The sequence below is a fragment of the Nomascus leucogenys genome, chromosome 10 (assembly GCF_006542625.1).
Source record: "Nomascus leucogenys isolate Asia chromosome 10, Asia_NLE_v1, whole genome shotgun sequence".
Classification (NCBI taxonomy): Eukaryota; Metazoa; Chordata; class Mammalia; order Primates; family Hylobatidae; genus Nomascus; species Nomascus leucogenys.
The window spans coordinates 1,560,315-1,574,141 of record NC_044390.1 but is presented as its reverse complement, the minus strand read 5'-3'; the positions used below and the strand labels follow the sequence as shown (position 1 = coordinate 1,574,141).

The 13,827-nt window shown below is 41.4% G+C and overlaps 1 protein-coding gene across 1 annotated transcript; it reads left to right on the top strand.

Moving 5' to 3' along the window:
• Window positions 1-91: 91 nt before the first annotated feature.
• USP29 (ubiquitin specific peptidase 29) lies at window positions 92-13,827 on the top strand. The gene is made up of 4 exons (XM_003277275.4): window positions 92-178; window positions 2,918-3,067; window positions 4,600-4,701; window positions 11,073-13,827. The coding sequence occupies exon 4, from the start codon at window positions 11,089-11,091 to the stop codon at window positions 13,825-13,827; it is 2,739 nt and encodes a 912-aa protein (XP_003277323.3). The 5' UTR covers window positions 92-178; window positions 2,918-3,067; window positions 4,600-4,701; window positions 11,073-11,088.

The window sequence follows — 13,827 nt, the reverse complement described above, 5'->3', positions numbered from 1 at the left end:
AGAGCCAGGGGAGCCGGAAGTCCAAAGAACTGTACCTCCATCATGACGACTCCGGTTACGTAAAAATATCCAAACAGAAAATGCTGGCCAGGCTCATGCCTGTAATCCCAGCACTTTGGGAGGCCGAGGCGGGAGGATCGCTTGTGCCCAGGAGTTGGAGACCAGCCTGGGTAACATAGTGAGACCCTCCCCCCACACATCTCTACAAAAAATTTAAAAATTAGGCCGGGCGCGGTGGCTCACTCTTGTAATCCCAGCACTTTGGGAGGCCGAGGCGGGCGGATCACGAGGTCAGGAGATCGAGACCACGGTGAAACCCCGTCTCTACTAAAAATACAAAAAATTAGCCGGGCGTGGTGGCGGGCGCCTGTAGTCCCAGCTACTCGGAGAGGCTGAGGCAGGAGAATGGCGTGAACCCGGGAGGCGGAGCTTGCAGTGAGCCGAGATCACGCCACTGCACTCCAGCCTGGGTGACAGAGCGAGACTCCGTCTCAAAAAAAAAAAAAAAAAAAAAAAAAAAAAAAAAATTTAAAAATTAGCTAGTTGAGATCGCGCCACTGCACTCCAGCCTGGGCGACAAAGTGAGACTATGTCTCAAAAAAATTTAAACATTACCGCATGCCTGTAGTGTCAGATAGTCAGGAGGCAGAGGTTGGAGGATGATCTGAGCCTCGAGGATCGAGGCTGTAGTGAGGTATGATCGCACCACTGCACTCCAGCCTGGGCAACAGAGCAAGACCCTGTCTCAAAAAGTATATAAAAGAAAAAAGGGCTGGGTCGGTGGCTCACGCCTGTCAAGCCAGCACTTTGGGAGGCCGAGGCGGGTAGATCACCTGAGGTCAGGAGTTTGAGACCAGCCTGACCAACAAGGTGAAATGCTGTCTCTACCAAAAATACAAAAATTAGCTGGGCATGATGGTGGGTGCCTATAATCCCAGCTACTCGGGAGGCTGAGGCAGGAGAATCACTTGAACCCTGGAGGTGGAGGTTGCAGTGAGCCGAGATCACACCACTGCACTCCAGCCTGGGTGACAGAGCGAGAGACTCCGTCTCAAAAAAAAAAGAAAGAAAAAAGACCGGGAACGGTGGCTCAAGCCTGTAATTCCAGCACTTTGGGAGGCCAAGGCAGGCGGATCAGGAGTTCGAGACCAGCCTCGGCAACATAGTGAAACCCCGTCTCTACTAAAAATACAAAAAATTAGCCAGGCGTGGTGGCAGGCTCCTGTAATCCCAGCTACTCAGGAGGCTTAGGCAGGAGAATCACTTGAACCCAGGAAGCAGAGGCTGCAGTGAGCCGAGATCACGCCATTAAACTCCACCCTGGGAGTCCCCGCTCCCCTCCCCCGCCTCCCGCCAAAAAAAAAAAAAAAAAAGAAAATGCACTGCAATAGAAAAATAAAAAAGATAAAATAGAAAAATAAAAGTACTACACTCTGGTCAAACAGGGTAACTACTAGAACGTAAAATGATCTTTTTGAAACTATCCACATTTGTTACACTTGTTGAAAATGTAGGATATATATGTTATATATATACTTATATATATATCTTATATATATACTTATATATATCTTATATATATACTTATATATACCTTATCTATATACTTATATATATATCTTATCTATATACTTATATATATCTTATCTATATACTTATATATATATCTTATCTATATACTTATATATATATCTTATCTATATACTTATATATATATCTTATCTATATACTTATATATATATCTTATCTATATACTTATACATATGTTATATGTACTTATACATATGTTATATATGTACTTATATATGTTATATATACTTATATATGTTATATGTATACTTATATATGTTATATGTATACTTATATATGTTATATGTATACTTATATATGTTATATATACTTATATGTGTTATATATACACTCATATATGTTATATATACACATATATGTTATATATACACTTATATATGTTATATATACTTATATATGTTATATATATACTTATATGTGTTATATATACTTATATATATGTTATATATATACTTATACATGTTATATATACTTATATATGTTTTATATATATACTTATATATGTTATATACACATATATATGTTATATATACACTTATATATATCATATATACACTTATATATGTTATATATACACTTATATATATCATATATACACTTATATATGTTATATATACACTTATATATATCATATATACACTTATATATGTTATATATACACTTATATATATCATATATACACTTATATATGTTATATATACACTTATATATATCATATATACACGTGTATATATATATAAAACAAAAAGCATGGTTACTGCAAGGAAAACAGGTAAACATTAATTGGAGTAAAAGTATATCATTTTATAAAAGGGACTTGACCATCTGTCTGGGCATGGTGGCTCATGCCTGTAATCCCAGCACTTTGGGAGGCTGAGGCAGGTGGATTACTGGAGGTCAGGAGTTCGAGACCTGGGCAACATAGCAAGACCTCGTCTCTATTAAAAAATAGATGATAGATAGATAGATAGATAGATAGATAGATCGAACATCAAAAGAGGGAGAGAGAAAGCAGACAGATGTGGCAAAATATACACAATTGGTAAATTTGGGTGAAGGGAATATAAGTTATTTCTACTAATCTTGCAATTCTTATGTATATTTGCAATAATTTCTAAATAAAAGTTTTAAATTACAAATTGAAATAAAGTAAAATAGGTCACTAGCTAGCCTTTTCTAGACAAATAGTTTAAACTCTTACGCAGAGATAAGTTAATCAAGAAACGAATGTCCTGGAAAAACCCGTGATATGGGTGGAGCCACCTGGGAATAAAAGGTCGGAACATCATAATCACTGTCAGACTCAACTTTCATCATTCGCCTCCAGCCGCTATGGAGTGTCATCCAGGCACTTTCGAAGGCTGAGGCTGGAGGATCGATTGAGGCCAGGAGTTTGGGACCACCGTGGGCAACATAGCAAGATCTCATTTCTGAAAAAAGAATTATCATCCACTCACCGGGAACAGCTCTTCAAACTGTAAGTTGCATTCAAGGTTTGCTTGTTTGGGTGATGGTGTGTGTGTGTGTGTGTGTTTGTGTACAAGTGTTGGAAGGAGTCTGTCTAAACTTAATGCCCTAAAGATATTGTCAGATATCGTGATGAGGGGAATTTCATCTTCTACCCTTTATGAGGTTGAATTGTAAATTCGAAAATCCTGATTCTGGGTTTTTATTTTGAGGGATAGTTTTCTGTTTTCTGTGGCATTGGATATTGGCATTTTCAGAAAAGAGCATGCATTCAAAATGAAAATGATGAAGCCTATCTGTCTTTTGAACTCAGCTCAGGGAAAAGCTGATGATCTCTAATTTTTGTGATTCCTCCTTTCATTAAATTTAAGGCCCAGTGAGGGTGAAGTTTCCCTAAAGAGGCACTAATTTATCAGCAGCAGCAGGATGAAATGGAGGGGCTTTTCTGGACACTCTAGATATGATGTTAGGATCTCTCAGGAAACTGAGGACACATTAATAATAATCATGGAAGATTTTCTGCTTCCCACATGGTTTGCTGGGTTTGGCATAGTGTAGCTCATGCCCTACATTGAAGAAATGTGGGCACCCATCAACAGCAGCCATTTCTGATTACACATCCCTGTTTCTTTAGTTGAGTGACTCCTAAAAGTCCCTTAATGTATTAATAATGTATTTGGACCTCAGTTTTCTTACTACGTTAAATGTAATAAAATTGAATATCATATGGTCACTTGCAGAATTAAATTGTATTAAGGCATGTAAATCATATAGAGTGATGTAGTACAACAAACAATAAACCTATAATAAATGTCACTAAACTCCGTTTCCTCCCATGATGGAGCTTAATTTTCTCCATATGAGGCATCCCTATAGTTTAATATATTCTTAGAATTAGCAATAGGAATATGATATCGACAATTAATTTTGAGCCGTTTTAGCCCAGTGACTTATCCTAAGAAGTCGCTATTATTGTTGCCGTCCCGTTTTCACTTATGTGAAAGTAAGACTCAGAAGGGTTGAGTTTCAACCTTAGTGTTATAGAAGCAGTAAGTGGTAAAGCCGGGCTTGGAATCCTGGAAGTTGGAATGTACAATGTGTGATCTCGATGCATCCTCTCTGTAGTGCCTCTTTGTAACAAGAAAAAAATAAAGATGCTTAAAGTTCTAGGTGAGCAAAGTCAGAACTAGTCTTTAAATTAGAGACCCATAAAGTATAGGGTTTCTCAAGCAACAAATGTTGTTAGAAGGTCTGGTTGTGGCAGAGTTTCAAGAAAACCAATGAATGTGAGGTCAGTTGATATATTAATCTAATCTGTGTAATTGGGGAGGGGCGATTTTAGGAATGCATTTAGAGATAATCCCATTAACATACCAGGTTTTCTCCCTGATTGAATTAACGTAAAAGACTTTGGAGGAAGGTTGGTTTTCCCAGTTTCTAAGATATAATGCAATAAATTAACACGAAAGATGGTTGGGATTATGTGCAGACTTTTTAAATAAAGCTCAGTTTCAGGAGTCTGACCTTTTTGTTTCTTTCTAGTAACAGCCGTGGCAGTCAGGGCTCTGCCTGCAGTTGTGACCATGGACAGCTCTCCAAAGCTTAAACTTCCATAAATTGACTCAAGTTTCTTCGGAAAGAACTGTGAGTAGGCAAAGGGCAATTTTTTCTGTTGGTTTCATTGGGATTTCACTGCTTTTCCTGAAACTGGAATGTTGGAAGGAAGTAGGCATTCCTCACTGCCTGGAGAGAAATGGGCAAATGAGTAAGGGGAGGGAGCAAATTAAGAGAGATATTTTTTATTTTTTCTGAAACCTGTTTGTGTTTTGAGATGTATTTCCCTTCATGGTTTTTTTTTACTCTTCATATTTACCTTTCTCTGTCTCTCTCCCCACCTCGGTTTTGCTAATTAGCTAGCACAACAACTCGCCATCTTACTCCTTTTCCTTACTCCCTGTTTTTTGGGGGGTTTTTTTGTTTTGTTTTTTGTTTTTTTGTTTTGTTTTGTTTTAGACGGAGCCTTGCTCTGTCTCCCCAGCTGGAGTGCAGTGGCGAGATCTCGGTTCACTGCAACCTCTGCCTCCAGGGTTCAAGCGATTCTCCTGCCTCAGCCTCCCGAGTATCTGGCACTATAGGCGCCTGCCACCATGCCCGGCTAATTTTTGTATTTTTAGTAGACACCAGGTTTCACCATGTTGGCCAGGCTGGTCTCAAACTCCTGACCTCAGGTGATCAGCCTACCTCAGCCTCCTAAAGTGCTGGGATTACAGGCGTGAGCCACCACACCTACCCTTGTGTGGGTTTTCAAAGGGAATGCTTCCAGTTTTTGCCCATTCAATATGATATTGGCTATGGGTTTGTCATAAATAGCTCTTATTATTTTGGGATATGTTCCATCAATTCCTAGTTTATTGAGAGTTTTTAGCCTGAAGGGATGTTGAATTTTATCGAAGGCCTTTTCTGCATCTGTTGAGATAACCATATGGTTTTTTTGTCATTGGTTCTGTTTATGTGATGGATTACATTTATTGATTTGCATATGTTGAACCAGACTTGCATCCTAGGGATGAAGCGACTTGATCATGGTGGAAGCTTTTTGATGTGCTGCTGGATTCTGTTTGCCAGTATTTTATTGAGGATTTTCACATTGATGTTTATCAAGGATATTGGCCTGAAATTTTCTTCTTTTGTTGTGTCTCTACCAGGTTTTGGTATAAGGATAATGCTGGCCTCATAAAGGGAGGAGTCCCTCTTTTTCTAGTGTTTGGAATAGTTTCAGAAGGAATAGCACCAGCTCCTCTTTGTACCTCTGGTAGAATTCAGCAGTGAATCCATCTGGTCCTGGGCTTTTTTTGGTTGTTAGGCTATTAATTACTGCCTCAATTCCAGAACTTGTTATTGGTCTGTTCAGGGATTCGGCTTCTTCCTGATTTAGTCTTGGGAGGGTATATGTGTCCAGGAATTTATCCGTTTCTTCTAGATTTTCTAGTTTATTTGCACAGAGGTGTTTGTAGTATTCTCTGATGGTAGTTTGTATTTCTGTGGCATCAGTGGTGATATCCCCTTTATCATTTTTATTGTCTATTTGATTCTCCTCTCTTTTCTTCATTAGGCTGGCTAATGGTCTATATATTTTGTTAATCTTTTCAAAAATCCAGCTCCTGGATTCATTGATTTTTGAAGGGTTTTCATGTCTCCATCTCCTTCAGTTCTGCTCTGATCTTAGTTATTTCTTGTCTTCTCCTAGCTTTTGAATTTGTTTGCTCTTGCTTCCCTAGTTCTTTTAATTGTGATGTTAGGGTGTTGATTTCAGATCTTTCCAGCTTTCTGATATGGGCATTTAGTGCTATAAATGTCCCTCTTAACACTGCTTTGGCTGTGTCCCAGAGATTCTGGTACATTGTCCCTTTGTTCTCATTGGTTTCAAATAATTTCTTTATTTCTTTATTTTTATTTTTATTTTTCCTTCTTTTTTTTGAGATAGAGTTTCACTCTGTCACTCAGGCAGGAGTGCAGTGGCACAATCGTGGCTCACTGCAAGCTCTGCCCCCCAGGTTCAAGCGATTCTCCTGCCTCAGCCTCCAGAGTAGCTGGGATTACAGGCATGCACCACCACACCCAGCTAATTTTTGTGTTTTTAGTGGAGACGGGGTTTCACCATGTTGGTCAGGCTAGTCTTGAACTCCTGACCTCAAGTGATCCACCTGCCTCAGCCTCCCAAAGTGGGATTACAGGTGTGAGCCACCGCACCCAGACAGAACTTCTTTATTTTTGCCTTAATTTCGTTATTTACCCAGTAGTCATTCAGGAGCATCATATAGAGTGATGTAGTACAACAAACAATCAACCTGTAATAAAAGTCACTAAACTCCCTTTCCTCCCATGATGGAGCCTTAATTTTCTCCATATGAGATATCCCTGTAGTTTAATATATTCCTAGAATTAGCAATAGGAATATGATGTTGACAGTTAATTTTGAGCCGTTTTAACCCAATGACTTATCCTAAGAAGTCGCTATTACTGTTGCCATCCCATTTTCACTTATGTGAAAGCAAGACTCAGGAGGGTTGAGTTTCAGCCTTAGTGTTACAAAAGCAGTAAGTGGTGAAGCCGGGCTTTCCATGCAATGGTGTGGTTTTTAGTGAGTTTCTTAATCCTGAGTTCTAATTTCATTGCACTGTGGTCTGAGAGCTTGTTTGTTATGATTTCCGTTCTTTTGCATTTGCTGAGGAGTGTTTTACTTCCAATTATGTGGTCGATTTTAGAATAAGTGCTATGTGGTGATGAGAAGAATGTATGTTCTATTGATTTGGGGTGGAGAGTTATGTAGATGTCTATTAGGTCTGCTTGGTCCAGAGCTGAGTTCAAGTCCTGAATATCCTTGCTAATTTTCTGTCTTGTTGATCTTTCTAATATTGACAGCGGGTTGTTAAAGTCTCCCACTATTATTGTGTGGGAGTCTAAGTCTCTTTGTAGGTCTCTAAGAACTTGCTTTATGAATCTGGATGCTCCTGTATTGGGTGCATATATATTTAGGATAGTTAGCTATTCTTGTTGCATTGATCCCTTTACCATTATGTAATGCCCGTCTTTCTCTTTTTTGATCTTTGTTGGTTTAACATCTGTTTTATCAGAGACTAGGATTGCAACCCATCCTTTTTTTTGCTTTCCATTTGCTTGGCAACTATTCCTTCATCCCTTTATTTTGAGCCTATGTGTGTCTCTGCACATGAGATAGGTCTCCTGAATATAGCACACCAATGGGTCTTGACTCTTTATCCAGTTTGCCAGTCTGTATCTTTTAATTGGGGGCATTTAGCCCATTTACATTTAAGGTTAATGTTGTTACGTGTGAATTTGATCCTGTCATCATGATGCTAGCTGGTTATTTTGCACATTAGTTGATGTAGTTTCTTCTGTGTCATTGGTCTTTATATTTTGGTGTGTTTTTGCAGTGGCTGGTACCAGCTTTTCCTTTCCGTATTTAGTGCTTCCTCCAGGAGCTCTTGTAAGGTGGGCCTGGTGGTGACAAAATCCCTCAGCATTTGCTTGTCTGTAAAGGATTTTATTTCTTCTTTGCTTGTGAAGCTTAGTTTGGCTGGATATGAAATTCAGGGTTGAAAATTGCTTAAGAATGTTGAATATTGGCCCCCACTCTCTTCTGGTCTGTAGGGTTTCTGGAGCAATCCACTATTAATCTGATGGGCTTCCCTTTGTAGGTAACCTGACCTTTCTCTCTGGCTGCCCTTAACATTTTTTTCCTTTGTTTCAACCTTGGAGAATCTGACAATTAACATTTTTTCCTTTGTTTCAACCTTGGAGAATCTGACAATTATGTGTCTTGAGGTTGCTCTTCTCGAGGAATATCTTTGTGGTATTCTCTCCATTTCCTGAATTTGAATGTTGGCCTGTCTTGCTAGGTTGGGGAAGTTCTCCTGGATAATATCCTGAAGTGTGTTTTCCAACTTGGTTCCATTCTCCCTGTCACCTTCAGGTACACCAATCAATCGTAGGTTTGGTCTTTTCACATAGTCCCATACTTCTTGGAGCCTTTGTTCATTCCTTTTCATTCTTTTTTCTCTAATCTTGTCTTCATGCCTTATTTCAGTAAGTTGATCCTCAATCTCTGATATCATTTATTCTGCTTGATTGATTTGGCTATGGATACTTGTGTATACTTCACGAAGTTCTCATGCTGTGTTTTTCAGCTCCATCAGGTCATTTATGTTCCTCTCTAAGCTGGTTATTCTAGTTAGCAGTTCCTGTAGCCTTTTATCAAGGTTCTTAGCTTCCTTGCATTGGGTTAGAACATGCTTCTTTAGCTCAGAGTAGTTTGTTACTACCCACCTTCTGAATTCTATCAATTCGTCAATCTCATTCTCTGTCCAGTTTTGCGCCCTCGCTGGAGAGGAGTTGCGATCATTTTGAGAAGAGACATTCTGTGTTTTTTTTTTTTTTTTTTTTTGAGACGGAGTCTCACTCTGTCGCCCGGGCTGGAGTGCAGTGGCGCAATCGGCTCACTGCAAGCTCCGCCTCCCGGGTTCACGCCATTCTCCTGCCTCAGCCTCTCCGAGTAGCTGGGACTACAGGCGCCCGCCACCACGCCCGGCTAATTTTTTGTATTTTTAGTAGAGACGGGGTTTCACTGTGGTCTCGATCTCCTGACCTCGTGATCCGCCCGCCTCGGCCTTCCAAAGTGCTGGGATTACAAGCGTGAGCCACCGTGCCCGGCCGACATTCTGTTTTTTGTATTTTTCAGCGTTTTTGTGCTGGTTTTTCCTTATCTTTGTGGATTTATCTACCTTTGATCTTTGAGGCTGATGGTATTTGGATGGGGTTATTGTGTGGGGGTCTTTTTTGTTGATGTTGTTGTTGATGTTGTTGCTTTCTGTTTGTTAGTTTTTCTTCTAGCAGTCAGGCCCCTCTTCTGCAGGTCTGCTGCAGTTTGCTGGAGGTCCACTCCAGACCCTTTTCACGTGGGTATCACCAGCAGAGGCTGCAGAACAGCAAAGATTGCTGCCTGTTCCTTCCTCTGGAAGCTTTATCCCAGAGGGGCACCAGCCTGATGCCAGCCAGAGCTCTCCTGCATGAGGTGTCTGTCAACCCCTGTTGGGAGTTCTTTCCCAGTTAGGAGGCACGGGGTCAGGGACCCACTTGAGGAGGCAGCCTGTCCCTTAGCATAGCTGTTGTGCTGTGCTGGGAAAATCCCTCTTATCAGGATCAGCTGCTCTTTTCAGAGCCAGCAGGCAGGAAAGATTAAATCTGCTGAAGCTGTGTGCCCACAGCCACCCCTTCCCCCAGGTGCTCTGTCCCAGGGAGATGGGAATTTTATCCGTAAGCCCCTGACTGGGACTGTTACCCTTCCTTCAGAGATGCCCTGCCCAGTGAGGAGGAATCTAGAGAAGCAGTCTGGCCACAGCTGCTTTGCCACGCTGTGGTGAATTTTGCCCAGTCCACACCTCCCACCCTCCTTAGCACCATCCAGGGAAAACTGTCTACTAAAGCCTCAGTAATCACGGATGCGCCTCCCCCAACCAAGTTTCATCATTCCAGGTCAACTTCAGACTGCTGCAGTGGCAGTGAGAATTTCAAGCCAGTGGTTCTTAGCTTGCTGGGCTCCATGGGAATGGGGAGGCTTCAACCTCCTTTCCAGGGGAGTGAATGGTTCCGTCTCACTGGGGTTTCAGGCACCACTGGGGTGCTAGCTCGGTGTCTGCCCAAACAGCTGGCCAGTTTTGTGCTTGAAACCCAGGGCCCTGGTGGTGTAGGCACACAAGGGAATCTCATGATCTGCAGATTGCAAAAACTGTGGGAAAAGCGTAGCATCCCGGCCAAGTAGCACAGTTCTTCATGGCTTCCCTTGGCTGGGGGAGGGAGGTGCCGGCTCCTTGCACTTCCCAGGTGAGGCAATGCCCCACCCTGCTTCTGCTCGCCCTCCATGGGTTGCACCCACTGCCCAACTAGTCCGAATGTGATGAACTGGGTACCTCAGTTGGAAATGCAGAAATCACCCACCTTCTGCATTGGTCTCGCTGGGAGCTGCAGAGCAGAGCTGTTCCTATTTGGTCATCTCGGCCCCTCCCCTTTTTTAATTTTAAAAAATTTTAGGTAGCGATGAGGTCTCCCTGTGATGCCATGCTGGTTTTGAACTCCTGGGCTCAAGTGATCCTTCCACTTGGCCTCCCAGAGTGCTAAGATTACAGGCGTGAGCCACCATGCCTAACCAAATTTGTATTTTCTCGATGAGCAGTGACGCTGAGCAACTGTTCATATCTCTGTTGGCCATTTGTATGTTCTTTCTCGCCTAACAGCTCCCTTGAAAATGTGTGTGCCTCAGTCTATGTCTTCTAGAGAACTGGCATAGCTTCAGATATAAGTAGTACTCCAAAAGAGTATTTTACTTAGTGCATAAGAAGACTAAAAATAAATCATTATTATATGTGGATGAGGTTTTTCATAAAATATAACCGTTAATATATTCTTGGTTAAAATGCATGTGTGCTTTTCTTCTTTAGGTTACATAAAGAAAGGATGATATCTCTAAAGGTACATGGGTTCATCCAAATTTGGAGCCAGAGGACTGGGATGACTAAGTTGAAAGAAGCTCTCATTGAAACAGTGCAAAGAAAAAAGGAAACTAAACTGGTGGTCACTTTCAAATCTGGACAATTTATAAGAGTTTTTCAGCTGAGTAATAACATTAGAAGTGTGGTCCTTAGACATTGTAAAAATAGACAAAGTCACCTGCATTTAACTTTGAAAAACAATGTGTTCTTGTTTATTGACAAATTATCCTACAGAGATGCTAAACAGTTGAATATGTTCCTGGACATAATCCAGCAAAACAAATGTCAGCAACCCATGAAATCTGATGCTGATTGGAGTGTGTTTGAAAGCAGGAATATGCTGAAGGAAATTGACAAAACTTCATTTTACAGCATTTGTAACCAACCAAGTTATCAGAAGATGCCTTTGTTTATGTCAAAATCACCAACACATGTGAAAAAGGGGTTATTAGAAAATCAAGGTGGGAAGGGGAAAAACACACTATCATCTGATCTACAGACAAATGAGCACATTCTGAAGGAATATAACCCTGTACCAAACAAGAAATATAAGACAGATTCCTTGAAATATATACAAAGCAATGGGAAGAACCCATCAAGTTTAGAGGATTTAGAAAAAGATAGAGGTTTGAAACTCGGGCCTTCATTTAAGACCAACTGTAATGGAAATCCTAACCTAGATGAGACTGTTCTTGCACCTCAGACTCTCGATGCCAAAAATGGTTTGGCATCTCCACTGGAACCAGAGCACAGCCAGGATGACCCAAGATGCAACAAAGCCCAGGTGCCTCTTGACTCTCATTCAGAGCAACTGCAGCAAGGGTTCCCCAATTTGGGAAACACCTGTTACATGAATGCAATTTTACAATCGCTATTTGCAATTCCATCTTTTGCTGATGACTTACTCACTCAAGATGTCCCATGGGAATATATTCCCTTTGAGGCTCTTATTATGACCTTGACCCAGCTGCTTGCTTTGAAAGATTTCTGTAGTACAGCGATCAAGAGAGAATTACTTGGGAATGTTAAAAAAGTCATTTCAGCAGTTGCAGAAATATTTTCTGGCAACATGCAGAATGATGCTCATGAGTTTTTAGGTCAGTGTTTAGACCAGCTGAAAGAAGACATGGGAAACTTAAATGCCATTTTGAATACTGGGAAAGAATGTGGAGATGAAAATTCATCCCCACAAATGCATGTTGGTAGTGCTGCCACCAAAGTGGTTGTTTGCCCTGTCGTTGCTAATTTTGAGTTTGAATTGCAGCTCTCCATTATTTGTAAAGCTTGTGGTCATGCTGCTCTCAAGGTAGAACCTAATAATTATCTCTCCATCAACCTGCACCAAGAAGCAGAACCACTTCCTTTGTCCATTCAGAATTCTTTAGATCTTTTCTTTAGAGAAGAAGAGCTTGAATATAACTGTGAGATGTGTAAGCAGAAGAGTTGTGTTGCAAGGCATACATTTAGTAGGCTCTCCAGGGTCCTTATCATTCATCTGAAACGCTATAGCTTCAACAATGCTGGGTTGCTGGTGAAGAATAACAAGCAAATTTATATTCCCAGATATTTAAGTTTATCTTCTTATTGCAATGAAAGCACCAAACCACCTCTTCCCTTGAGCAGTAGTGCACCTGTTGGGAAATGTGAAGTCCTGGAAGTCTCTCAGGAGATGGTTTCTGAGATCACCAGCCCATTGACACCATCAGTGAAGCTGACCTCAGAATCCAGTGATTCCCGGGTTCTACCCATTGAACCAGACAAGAATGCCGACCTACAAAGATTCCAGAGAGATTGTGGAGAAGCAAGCCAAGAGCAGCATCAGAGAGACCTGGAAAATGGCTCTGCACTAGAGTCAGAAGTGGTCCACTTTAGAGATAGGGCAATCGGTGAAAAGGAGCCTCCAGTGGCTGACTCACTGATGGACCAGGGAGACATTTCTCTTCCTGTGATCTATGAAAATGGAGGGAAGCCGATCAGCAGCCCAGACACAAGGCTTGCCGAGGTTCATCTTCAAGAGGTGCCTCAACATCCAGAACTTCAGAAGTATGAGAAAACCAATACATTCGTAGAGTTCAATTTTGACAGTGTCACTGAGTCTACCAATGGCTTTTATGAGTGTAAAGAAAACAGGATTCCAGAAGGATCCCAAGGAATGGCTGAAGAGCTCCAGCAGTGTATTGAGGAGAGCATCATAGAGGAATTTCTTCAGCAGGCACCACCTCCAGGTGTTAGGATGCTGAATGCCCAGGAACATACAGAGGAGACCCTCAATCAGTCTACAGAATTAAGACTTCAAAAGGCTGACCTGAATCACCTTGGGGCACTGGGTTCTGATAACCCAGGAAACAAAAACATTTTAGATCCAGAGAACACAAGAGGTGAAGCCAAGGAACTCACAAGAAACGTGAAGATGGGGGATCCTCTCCAGGCCTACAGACTCATCAGTGTTGTCAGCCATATTGGGAGCTCCCCAAATTCAGGCCATTACATCAGCGATGTGTATGACTTTCAGAAGCAGGCCTGGTTCACATACAACGATCTACGTGTATCAGAAATCTCAGAGACCAAAATGCAGGAGGCGAGGCTTCACTCTGGGTATATCTTCTTTTACATGCACAATGGGATTTTTGAGGAGCTGTTAAGAAAAGCAGAGAACTCTCGGCTACTTAGCACACAGGCAGGGGTGATCCCTCAGGGGGAATAA

Coding starts and splice junctions, on each gene's coding strand:
- USP29 (XM_003277275.4), top strand. CDS start 11,089: ATGATATCTCTAAAGGTACATGGGTTCATCCAAATTTGGAGCCAGAGG.